Source organism: Mandrillus leucophaeus, unplaced genomic scaffold (assembly GCF_000951045.1).
Source record: "Mandrillus leucophaeus isolate KB7577 unplaced genomic scaffold, Mleu.le_1.0 Scaffold170, whole genome shotgun sequence".
In the NCBI taxonomy this organism is placed as follows: domain Eukaryota; kingdom Metazoa; phylum Chordata; class Mammalia; order Primates; family Cercopithecidae; genus Mandrillus; species Mandrillus leucophaeus.
In genome coordinates, this window is record NW_012101699.1 from 1,191,297 (window position 1) to 1,203,837 (window position 12,541).

General features: G+C 54.2%; 1 protein-coding gene across 2 annotated transcripts in view; it reads left to right on the top strand.

The window, feature by feature from the left end:
• The window catches only part of TBC1D9B (TBC1 domain family, member 9B (with GRAM domain)), a 39,368-nt gene extending 29,832 nt beyond the window's left edge, over positions 1-9,536 (top strand). The window contains exons 15-21 of one of the 2 annotated variants that reach the window (XM_011976857.1): positions 518-758; positions 1,181-1,246; positions 3,320-3,391; positions 3,672-3,722; positions 5,248-5,310; positions 5,791-5,897; positions 7,513-9,536. In XM_011976857.1, coding sequence (XP_011832247.1) covers positions 518-758; positions 1,181-1,246; positions 3,320-3,391; positions 3,672-3,722; positions 5,248-5,310; positions 5,791-5,897; positions 7,513-8,193 — 1,281 coding nt within the window. In that variant the 3' untranslated portion in view covers positions 8,194-9,536. The remainder of the gene's footprint in view (positions 1-517; positions 759-1,180; positions 1,247-3,319; positions 3,392-3,671; positions 3,723-5,247; positions 5,311-5,790; positions 5,898-7,512) is intronic. The other variant, XM_011976858.1, reaches the window with a different exon arrangement.
• Positions 9,537-12,541: the final 3,005 nt, after the last annotated feature.

Below are 12,541 nucleotides of genomic sequence, written 5' to 3' on the forward strand. Positions count from 1 at the left end.
AAGATAATTTTTCTTGCTCTTGTGCTTTTAGCAAGAGACCCAGCCTTGATAGTTGGAATGACTGCCTTTCTGTTCTTGTTACCAGTTCACATCCACCTCTCCAGCTGCCTCAGGTTCTGTGCTCAAGGTGGCCACTGGACTGTGGCCCTGGTGTCACAACGGTTGAGCCAGCTCTGCCTGCCTCCTAGAGAGGTCACAGGAGCGAGAGCAAGCCTCGGGCCTCTTGTTTCCCTGGAGCCCTGCCAGGAAGGCTCAGCCCTTCTCTGGGGCCAGCAGACCAGCTCTGCCCTCTGCAGGCTGCCAAGGACTCTGTCAGCCAACCCCCTCCCCATCTGTTAACGAGGGACTGATGATACCCTGAGAGCTTTCAGGAGGTGCTGCGGTGTCTGGCCAGTGCTCACCAACCCAGGGCTCCGCAGGCTTGGATGGAGGGGGAGGTGGACACATCACCAGCCTAGGGGTCCCCTCCACCCACAGGCTTAGCAGCTGGGCCATCTCACCAGACTGTGTCCCACAGGCCAAGCACCTGGCGAGCCAGTACTGGGGGAGCAGCCACACAGTGGCCGGCCGTCGGGACCCCAGCCTGCCCTACCTGGAGCAGTACCGGATTGATGCCAGCCAGTTCCGGGAACTCTTTGCCAGCCTGACACCCTGGGCCTGCGGCTCCCACACGCCTGTGCTGGCAGGTCGCATGTTCAGGCTCCTGGACAAAAACAAGGACTCGCTGATCAACTTCAAGGAGTTCGTGACGGGGATGAGTGAGTGCCTGCAGGGCCTCCCAGGGGCCGACCCTCCCTTACCCTTTCCCAGGAAGCCTTCCAAATGCCAGCATCTCCTGTCTGTCCCCACTGCAGCCAGCAGGGGGCTGCTTGTGCCCCTGGCTCTAGATACGGGAAGAACAGTTTACCCACAGGAGCCGAGAGGGGGTCCAGCAGGAGCCTTGCCCGCTCCCCTCCCACATGCAGTGTGGGGCTGCTAGAAGCTGGTCTGCCAGCCCCAGGGAAGGGCTGAGCCTTCCCAGCAGGGCACCAGGGAGACAGGAGGCCTGGGACTCACCCCGTGACCTCTCCAGGAGGGAGCTGGGCAGCGCAGGCTGTGAAGAGGGTCCCACTCGTACCCCGTGGAAGGGGCTCTGCAGCCATCTTGCCAGCCCCAGCCCCTTCCCTGGCCTTCTCCACAGGCGGGATGTACCACGGGGACCTGACAGAGAAGCTCAAGGTGCTCTACAAGCTACACCTTCCCCCAGGTGAGAGCCTCCCGCCCACTCCCCAGCCAGGATCTCCCACTTGTCCGGAAGTTCAGCTGCAGAGGACAGGCCTCTGTGGGACTGTGGGGCCTTAAGGGGGCACAGCAGCTCCACAGGCTGGAGTTTCACATTGGAGGAGAGGGAACGGGAGCTTGAGCACCTGACAGAGGTCTAAGAGCAGGGCCTTGGCCTGGGAGAGGACATGGAGGAGAATCCCATGGGTGACCGGGCACCACTGGGAACAGAACTCCCACCGAGGAGGCAGCTGGACCCAAAACCCACGAGGAGGGCCATGAGTGGAGCTTCAGGGCTGGAACTGAAACTGCTGCATTAATTTGTCAAGTTTCTTAAGGGTTTATTCCCAGAGGTTCAGCTGGAGAATCCTCACATGGCCATGAGGAGGGGCCACTTCTCTCTGGCCTCTCAGCGGTGCTGGAGCCTAGTAGGGCTGCATTGGCGACAGGCTGTCTGGGGGCTCAGCAGGGGTGGCTGCATGGACAGTGCTCCAAGGAGTGGTCATCTCCATCATAGAAAGAAAGAAAGGCGAGGCAGGTGGAAATCCTGGGCCAGGCGCTCGGCTCTGGCTGGACCTGCCCCCAGGTCCCTGCTGTCGCTTGCCATCTGAGGTCAGCAGCTGCCCTCAGAACCGACCCTGGGGATTTTTAGAGTACTGGGGCTGGGCTTCACCTGAGAAGATTCTCTCCTGATTGCCTGTGATGGGGCCCAGACCTGTGATTTTTAAAGCTGACAGGCCATTGCTCTGTGCCTCCGGAGCCGAAAGGCTCTAGACACAGCTGTTCTCGTTTGTGGCTGGCTCACCAAAGAGGCTCTGGTGGGACAGACCCCACTGGGCCTAGGTCCCAGGGTTGAGAGCATGCGGGGCTACCCTGAGACTCCTGAGCCCCCTCAGCCTGCCCTGCCCTGTCCTGTCCAGACACAGAGAACACTTGGGCTCTGGTGGGCTGCGGCCCATGCCCTGCCACAATCACCCAGGACCATGTGATCTGCAACCCTGGGTACTGCTTGGTGACTTCCAGCAAAGACTGCACTGAATGAGGCAGGCCAGCACACACGGCGCAGCACGACCTCTGAGCTACCCAAAGAGAGAGCAGCAAGTTGCCTGTGCATGGCCGGTCTCTGTGTGCCCATAGAAGCATGAAACGCCCCCAAAGGGTCCACTGGCCAGATGGTCATTGGGACAGGAGGGCAGCTGCCATTCACTGGACTCCTAATTGTGTTGATTGGATTTTTACCTGGGATATGTATTTCCTTTTCAAATACAATGTAAAAGTCAGGAAAGCAGAGACCTGGGCACGGTGGCTCACGCCTGTCATCCCAGCACTTTGGGAGGCCGAGGCGGGCAGATCATGAGGTCAGGAGATCGAGACCATCCTGACTAACACAGTGAAACCTTGTCTCTACTAAAAATACAAAAAATTAGCCGGGCGTGGTGGTGGGCACCTGTAGTCCCAGCTACTCTGGAGGCTGAGGCAGGAGAATGGCGTGAACCCAGGAGGTGGAGCTTGCAGTGAGCTGAGATGGTGCCACTGCACTCCAGCCTGGGCCACAGAGCAAGACTCTGTCTCAAAAAAAAAAAAAAAAAGTCACAAAAGCAGCTGGGCACGGTAGGAGGCCCAGACAGGTGGATCACTTGAGGTCAGGAGTTGGAGACCAGCCTGGCCAACATGATGAAACCTGTCTCTACTAAAAATACAAAAATTAGCTGGGCATGGTGGTACGCACTTGTAGTCCCAGCTACTTGGGAGGCTGAGACAGGAGAATCACTTGAACCCAGGACACGGAGGTTGCAGTGAGCCAAGATCATGTGACTGCAGTGCAACCTGAGCGATAAAGTAAGACTTCTTTTCAAAAAAAAAAAAAAAAAAAAGGAAAGTAACAAATAACCAATCATCACCATCAAAACTATTACTGGGCACTGTAATGGGCAGGTGGTGGGGCTGGCCAGGCTTGTGGGCGGGGAAAGCAAGCCTCTGCCCAGGGCTGGAGGGAACTAACTTTGAGGGGATCTCCTTGTTTCCTCCTGCCCTCACTCTGCCTTCTCTCCGGGCACAGCTCTGAGCCCAGAGGAAGCCGAGTCAGCCCTGGAGGCAGCCCATTATTTCACAGAGGACAGCTCCTCGGAAGGTGAGTGGCCACTGGACCTGACGTGCCCAGCCAGCACCCTGCAGCCACCGCAGCCTTCCTGCGGGGCTCGGGCAGTGGCCAGCAGTCCCACCTGGGCTCAGGGAGCAGGCTGCATGGGGTTCTCCCCAGGGGACCATGGGCTGGGCCCTGCCATGCTGGCGGGGGCTGGGGCCGCCCCCTGTGGATGTCCTCACTCCTGTTTCTCTTGTGTCTCCTGTCTTCCTGGACCTTGGCTTCTCCCCTCTCTGCCCCTCTGCCTCTCCTCTGCTGTCCCTTCCAGCATCTCCTCTGGCCTCAGATCTGGATCTTTTCCTGCCCTGGGAGGCTCAAGGTCAGTCCCTGGAAGGCAGGGGCGCCCCCTGTACCTCCTGACACTCTCCTGCACTATCAGGAACCCTGGAAGCTCTTTGTCCCAGGGACCCCTCTGGGACTTCATCCTGTGGGGGATAAGTCCTGAGAAGGATCCAGAGCGAAGCCACTCCTCTGCACCGCCTCCATGTCTGCTGTGGGTGGGGAGTAAACAAGGCCCCCACACTAGGCACCAAGCAGGCCCAGGGCATGGCCTCTGCAGCCACATGTTAGAGATATTCTGTCTTCATGTGAGTAGAAAAATATAAAATGCTATTGGAGCGTGTGAAAGACAGCGTGGCTGAGTAGAGGCTAGAAAGAAAAGTGGATGCTTTCCTAGGAAAAATCTTCATGCTCCACATCACTTTTTTTGTTAAGGAAAAACACGCATGTTGAGTGCCTGTTAGAAGTCATCCCTGTGCTATGTTTAAAGCCTGTTGGGACCATCTGATCCCAGGTGATGGGAGCATTCTAGGCCCTGGGCTTGGGCAGTCGAGCTGGTGACATGCAGCACACTTGCAAAACTGACCATAATGCCACCTGGTGATTTCATGTGGGGGATAATGCACACCAAGGAACTGACTCAGAAAACCAAAAATAGTGTGTACCAAGGTGCCCATGGCAGTCCTGGTGACAGTGGCAGAGGCTGACTTGAGCTTGAGGACCTTGATTTCAAGGACAGAAACTACAGAAGCAGGTACACCTTCTGTTGTACGTGGAACCAGCAGGCCACTCTAGGCTTGTCCCACATGCTTCTGGGAGCGGCATGGTGGTGCAGAGCCCTGGCCTCAGACCGCACATGGCCCCCAGGAAGCAGGGCTTCCATTCCAGGGTGAGATGTCTGAGCCCAGGGAGGTGTGCCCTTCACTGCCACCACACAGCCAGCAAGAGCAGCTCAGAACTGGGTGCTGCCGACGTGCCTGAGGTGCCCCCACCAGCCACACTGCCTCTGGGGAACAGCTCCAGGAGAGCTGGTCGGCTGCTTCCCTCCTCAGGTGCATGTTCCCACACAGGGAGTATAGTGTGCGCCAACTCCAGCAAGAGTAGTCCTCCCCGAAACGCTGCACTGAGCACAGGAGCTGTGCACAGACAACCCCTCTAACAGGCACAGCAGGCACTGGTGGAAGGCGTCACTAGGATTCCCCTGAGTTCTAGCAGGAACTATAGAATTCATTAGTCCTCAGACTGGTCTGTAGCCCGCATCATTGTTCACTTCAAAACCAGCATGTTGAGACTTGTATTCATTTGGAAAAGAGGAAGTGAGCGTTTGGCGGCTTTTGTTTTAACCCGACCAAGTGCGGGAATGCTCAGGCCCTTGCTGTGGTGCCTTAGGGCGGGGCGGGGCGGGGCGGGCCAGGCAGGAGGCGTGGCATGGGGGACCTGCCCCCAGGGCCTGGCCTGGGGCGGGCTGTACAGAAACACAGACTACATCTCTCAAGGACCCCAGGAGCTTGCAGTCCCAACAGCAGAATGTTCTCCATGTTCTTTTTATTTTTGCGTTGGTCCAGAAACACTACCACAGGAAGAGCAAGAAGGAAGTGGCGGTGAGGACGTCCAGGAAAAGAGAGGAGGTACAGGCCATTCTCTGCTGCTGTTCTTAGAGACCCCAGCGTGGAGGCACTCTTGCTGGCTGGTCTTTTCCCCAGTCACTGCCAGGGAGCCCCCTACCCTGGGAGATGGCGGATGCGTCCCCTGATCAGGGAGCAGGCCTCGGGGTGCACAGGAGGCTCTGCGCTCTCCACCAGCCCCGCGGGCACCCAGCCAGCCCCACCCTCTTGCCAGCTTCTCTCCAGCTGCCCTGGGACTCCTCATCCGAGGAAAGACAGTGTGGACCACTGTCACCAGCTTCGGTCCAACCACTTCAGCAATTTAGGAGAAACCTGTGGCTGTTGTGGGTGGTTTTCCCATGACCGCCTTCCCAAATGCCAGGGTGTTTTGTAACAGGCTGCGGTAGCTCCATGCGGAAGACACCCGCCCTCCTCTCCCTGCCGTCAGCCCCCAGCCCTCTCTCTCACATGACGAAGATGAATCTCTTTCCTCCTAACCCGCAGAGGAGAAGGGGACCAGCTCTCCGGACTATCGGCACTACCTTCGAATGTGGGCCAAGGAGAAAGAGGCTCAGAAGGAGACGATTAAGGATCTTCCCAAGATGAACCAGGTAGGCTCCATCAGAGCCCACAATAGACATTTCTGGAGAGTTCTGACCAAGACTGGGCCCTCATATCACAGCACCCACAATGCAGCATCTCCTGGTGGGTGGGAAGGCTCCTCCCTGCCTCTAGAACCCGTTAGTCCTAGTTGCCAGTCAGTGATGGTTCCAGAAAGACAGGAGGCCAGTTGCTCCAGGGCCTTGTACAGGGGCATGTTTCCATGGTGACCGCTGTCCAGATTGAGGGAGCGTCCGTGAACCAGGAGCCAGAGGCTCGTAGGCTACCTTTGACAAGAATGCGTTCCACGCCCTGCACCCTCCCAGCGCTGCCCAGGGCTCTGCACACGCAGGCTCACATGCACCCTCCACACCCACTCTTCATTCACTGGTCTCGCAGGTCAGGAGCGTGGTGTCTTGCCAAGGGTCTCACAGCCAGAAAATGGGAGACCCCAGCTTCAAACTGCAAGTGTTGAGCCAAAGGCAAGTCCGGAGCACCAGCCTGACCATGGCCCTTGGGCCAGACCCACAGCCTAGCTGTGCCTAGTAGGAGACCCTGCAGTCTGACCAGTCCCCCGGCAGGCCTGGACAGTGGGCACCACGTGTGATGAGGATTCTTCCCATTCTTGAGCCAGGGGACCTAGATGTGTGGCTTAAGGACCTAGCACCCACCATCGTCAGGACCCCCCTCCCCAGCTGACCCAGGCTGTACTTTCCTCACCATCACCTTCTAAAGAGCTTCATTTGGCCGGGCACAGTGGCTCAAGCCTGTAATCCCAGCACTTTGGGAGGCCGAGACGGGCAGATCACGAGGTCAGGAGATGGAGATCATCCTGGCTAACATGGTGAAACCCCGTCTCTACTAAAAAAAATACAAAAAAACTAGCCAGGTGAGGTGGCGGGCGTCTGTAGTCCCAGCTACTCGGGAGGCTGAGGCAGGAGAATGGCGTGAACCCAGGAGGCAGAACTTGCAGTGAGCCGAGGTCCAGCCACTGCACTCCAGCCTGGGCGACAGAGCGAGACTCTGTCTCAAGAAAAAATAAAAAATAGGCCGGGCGCGGTGGCTCACGCCTGTAATCCCAGCTCTCAGGGAGGCAGAGGCGGGAGGATAGCTTGAGCCCAGGAGTTCGAGACCTGCCTGGGTAATATAGCGAGACCCTGTTCTCCACAAAAAGGAAAAAAAAAAGAAAAAAGAAAAAAAATAAAGAGCTTCATTCAAGGGCTGAGTTGAGGTTGCTTCTGATTAAAGCCAAAGGTGATTCTAAAACACAACGGAGAAGTCCTTGTACTGACTGGATTTAGAGTCGTCGTAGAAATCCATCTCCCTGTGCCAACAGAACAGACCTAGAAACAGGGAGGCTCCAGGTCAGACCGGCACCCTCTACGTGCCGAGAAAGGCAGCTAGAGGGGAAAGCCTTTTGAAGAGCTGTGTGGCCTTGGTCGAGCCACTCTCCCTCTCTGAGCCTGTGTCCTGAGCTATGAGATGGACTGATGAGGCTCGTGGAGATGATTAACAAGATGGCAGCCAACATCCTTAGGCTGTCCCTTGTCATCAGTTTGGCTAATATGGACCCCGTCTGACTGGTCTTTTACCATCTCCCTGTTCTTCTGTTTTTCTCCTTAAAAGGAGCAGTTCATTGAGCTGTGCAAGACGCTTTACAACATGTTCAGTGAAGACCCCATGGAGCAGGACCTGTACCACGCCATCGCCACCGTGGCCAGCCTCCTGCTCCGCATCGGAGAGGTGGGGAAGAAGTTCTCGGCCCGCACAGGCAGGAAGCCCAGGGACTGTGCCACTGAGGAGGACGAGCCACCAGCACCCGGACCCCATCAGGACGCAGCCAGGGAGCTTCAGCCCCCAGCTGCAGGAGACCCCCAAGCCAAAGCCGGCGGAGACACACACCTCGGGAAAGCCCCACAGGAGAGCCAGGTGGTGGTGGAGGGGGGCAGCGGCGAGGGACAGGGCTCACCCTCCCAGCTGCTGTCTGACGATGAAACCAAAGACGACATGTCCATGTCCTCGTACTCGGTGGTCAGCACGGGCTCCCTGCAGTGTGAAGACCTCGCAGACGACACGGTGCTGGTGGGAGGGGAGGCCTACAGCCCCACAGCCCGCATCGGGGGCACCGTTGACACCGACTGGTGCATCTCCTTCGAGCAGATCCTGGCCTCCATTCTGACGGAGTCCGTGCTGGTGAACTTCTTTGAGAAGAGAGTGGACATTGGACTCAAGATCAAGGACCAGAAGAAAGTGGAGAGACAGTTCAGCACCGCCAGTGACCATGAGCAGCCCGGAGCTTCCAGCTGAGGCCTGCAGCAGTGAGGCCTGGCCCGAGGTGTCATTGGTGGAACTGGCCTCATCTCCTGCCTTTCCTCCCTTATCAGTTTCTCTTGAAAGGTGTGCCCCTCCTGCTCTCCCAGGAGCAGTGAGTTGTGAATGGAAAGAAGGCTGGTGCAGACCCAGCTGCCTTAGACAGATTCCCTGGGCCTGCATCTCCTGGCGCCGGCTGCTTCTGGGCCCAGGAAGAGGCTGTGGCTCCCACCTTCCTTACACCCGCTGGGAGCACGCCTTGCACCAGCTGCACACGCTTAGTGTTAGAGGCTCTCAGATCTGCCCTTGCTTGCCTCATACCTCCGTGCCCGCACTGTGGCCAGGCCAGCTGAGTCCCTCCATCCGTGGATGCTCTCCTGCAGCTGTGTGGTGCAGGGGTCTTTCCTGCCGCTTGGCACCAGGTGGGGGGCATGTGCTTGTTGGGCAGCAAAGTGATGGAACCCTCAGGTGCCCTCCGGGAGCCTGAACCTCCTGACTGAGGAACATGGACAGACCACGTTTACCGCACAGAGTGGTCGCTGGGCTTAGGCGTGGCTGTACACACGTTCTCAGCTCATCATCCTTTCCAGTAACTTTAAAAGCACATCCCTCAGGTCCTGATATATTTCCCTGGATTCATTTCACTTGGCTAGAGATTACACTGTGCTCAATGCCTTAATAAATCCCTGAAAGAAAGAAAACCCACACTGTGTGCAATGCCTTGCTGTGGCCCCCAACCACTGCTTAGGCCTCCCAACTTCTCCCCAGGCCAAGTACAGGGCCCTGGCTGCGTTCTGGAAGTTCAAGACACCTAGTCCTCTGCAGGGGGTGGAAGAGTGCAAGGCCTGCCAGGTCAGATGGAGAAGCAGAACCTGTTGGTGCAGGCAGGGCAGGTCCTGACCAACCTGCATCAGAGGATGCCCTGAGCTCCACAGGTCTGTGGGCAGGGGTCATGGGTCCTGGTGAAGGAAGTGCATCCTCAGGCCTGGGCTGTAGCAAGCTGTCTGCCCTTGGGTTCAAGAACCAGACTGTGGAGCCACAGGTGACCAGAGGGGGCCCCGGGGCTGAGCCACAAGGATACCCTCACTTTGCAGGAGGAGCTGAAACTGACCGGTGTCCAGTGTTTGCCCCCACATGGGGCTACTCTTGCTTCTACTAAAAGATACAGCAGTTACCCTCTTATCCACGGGGGACACAGTCCCAGACCCCCAGTGGATGCCTAAAACCACAGATAACAAACCTTATATATACTGTTTTTTCCTATACATACATACCTGTGACTAAGTTTATGAATTAGGCACCTTAAGAGATTAACAATAATAAAATGTAACGGTTATACTATAATGAAAGTTGTAAATGTGGTCTGTCTCACAATATCTTCTTGTACTGTGTACTCATCTCTTCCAGGTGGCTGTTGACTCAGGGTAACTAAAGCTGCAGAAGGTGAAACTCAAGAGGTACTATTGTATATCTCTGTGGCTGCTGGTTTTGTTTTAATTAAGTAGCTTTGCTTTTTTTTTAAAGACCGACTCTTGCTCTGTTGCCCAGCCTGGAGTGGAGTGGCGCGATCTGGGCTCACTGCAACCTCTGCCTCCTGGGTTCAAGCAATTCTTTGGCCTCAGCCTCCCAAGCAGCTGGGACTACAAGCATGCGCCACCAAGCCCAGCTAATTTTTGCATTTTTACTAGAGACGGGGTTTCACCATGTTGGCCAGGCTGGTCTCAAACTCCTGACCACCCACCTCGGCCTCCCAAAGTGCTGGGATTACAGCCGTGAGCCACCGTGCCCAGCCTGCTTATTTGTTTGTTTTAGAGACAGACTGGAGTGCTGTGGCATGACCGTAGCTCACTGCAGCCTCAAACTCTTGGCCTGAAGTGATCCTCCTGCCGCAGCCTCCCTAGTAGCTGGGACTACAGGCATGAATCACCATGCCTGGCTTTAATTTCCTTTCTAGTATTTACACAAACTACCATAAAATAATTTCAAATTATTTATACCAAAAAGACTGTTCTTGGCCATAGTTAAGATATAATAACCCCACACATTTGGCAATTTTAAGTCTTACATTGATTGTATTCAATCAGATTTGAATAACTTGGAATTTGGATAAATGCCTTTTTTTTTTTCCATTTTTTGTCTTTACAGAGGTAAGATAAAAATGTTTTTAATATGTGGAAGTATAAGCTTGTGAATACACCAAAGAAATTAAACCAAAGGACAGAAAAGAGGAATCTGGCCTAGTCACATGATACAATGTACAAAAATGTACAATAGTGCTTTCATCCATAAATCATTCAACCTGGGAAGATAACTCAAAATGTTTAACAACCAGAACAGTAACATTAAATAATATATAGATAATACAAATAAAAAATTTAAATTTTATAAGTAAACATGAATATTTAAAAACTGCTTACCAAGTAATACAAGTTCTATCAAACCACTCATCAAATCATTCTAATTCCAAGAAAAAGACTATACACATGAATTCTTTTTTTTTTTGAGACGGAGCCTTGCTCTGTCGCCCAGGCTGGAATGCAGTGGCTGGATCTCAGCTCACTGCAAGCTCCGCCTCCCGGGTTCACGCTATTCTCCTGCCTCAGCCTCCGGAGTAGCTGGGACTACAGGCGCCCGCCACCTCGACCGGCTAGTTTTTTTGTATTTTTTAAGAAGAGACAGGGTTTCACCGTGTTAGCCAGGATGGTCTCGATCTCCTGACCTCGTGATCCGCCCGTCTTGGCCTCCCAAAGTGCTGGGATTACAGGCTTGAGCCACCGCGCCCGGCCACAACACATGAATTCTTAAAGGATTACAGGTTTATTGCCAAAAGGAGAAAAATATACAGAAAAGTAGAAAAACAATTTTTCCTAGTGCTACAGATTACTCCTCAGTGTTTTGGTATTCATTCTGTATTTTTTTCAGAGTTTAACTGATGTCATATATGAAATGTTTATTGTACTCTTTTCATTAAGCATAAAACATTTTTTGCAGATGCCTTCCTTCTGTTCTCAGCTACAATAACTCAAACGTAGAAATGAAGGAAGACCACCCAAATGAGAAACAGTATTCACGGCTTGCTCCAGCAAGGGAGTCAGAGACATCACAGGTGTGGGCAGGCGCAAGGGCCAGGGGATGGAAAACAGGGAAGGCTCCAGGTGGTTCTGACTGCAGGCTGTTGGAAACTGGAGGTGAGCTAACAAGCAGGATGTTTTCTGTGACTGGCTTGGGGAGCGTATTCCTCTTTCGTGGGTTGGCTCTGACATGGGGAGGGTGGTACAGAAAATAGAGGAGCAAGCAGTCCTGACTACATCCTTCCCACACAGCCGACTGCCCGGTTACTGCAGAGGCTGCAGTTTCATGTCATTCGTTATCCGACCATTGTCTATTGGCATATTGTCTCTCAATTTTTTTTTTTTTCTGATAACTACTTACTGTACAAGAGTTGGAGAAAATTTAAAAATTAGCATTACCTACAACCTTAGCCACACACACACACACACCCCCCAGAAAATAATGCCGGTGTCACAGAATTCAAACGACGTACTGTAATTTTGTAACCTTGCCTCTCCACAGCAGGGTGTCACTTCAAACTCAAGTTCTTGCTGATAGAACTGCGTAAGGGTCCGTGCCGTCCTTTAGAACACTGATTTCCATTTCTTCCTGGTATACTTCAGGGAACACTAGGGAACGAATAGTAAATCACCTGGGTGAAGGGATTCCTTCCTTGGGGTAGCAGTATTGTCAGGTTGCTTTCCACGGTTTTGCATTTGACCGTTCTCCCAGCTTCGTAAGAGGGGTAGCTCTCCCCGCACCCTTGTCAGGCTTGGGTGTTTTCTTCACCGGGATGGTTTCTGCTGTTAAAAGCGGGTGTCGGCCGGGTCCAGTGGCTCACGTGAGTCTGTAATCCCAGTACTTTGGGAAGCCGAGGCGGGCAGATCACCACACGTCAGGAGTTCGAGACCAGCCTGGCCAACATGGAGAAACACCGTCTCTACTAAAACTACAAAATTTAGCTGGGCTTGGTGGCGGGCACCCGTAATCACAGCTACTCGGGAGGCTGAGGCAGGAGAATCACGCCACTGCACTCCAGCCTGGGCGACACAGTAAGGCTCTTGTCTCCAAAAAAAAAAAGCTCGCTTTTTAATTTTTCACTGTGCAAAAGTTGGGAAAAAAACATAAATTAAAATTATAACCCTAGACACAGGGTTGTAGGGTTGCAGGTAATTTTAATTTTTTTTTTGTATTTTATTTTCCAACAAGGCTACAACCCTAAGGCACGCAGGGTTGCCGCGAGAGCGTCGGGCTGCGGGGGCGCCTCCGCCCTCCGGAGGATGGGCCTGGGACG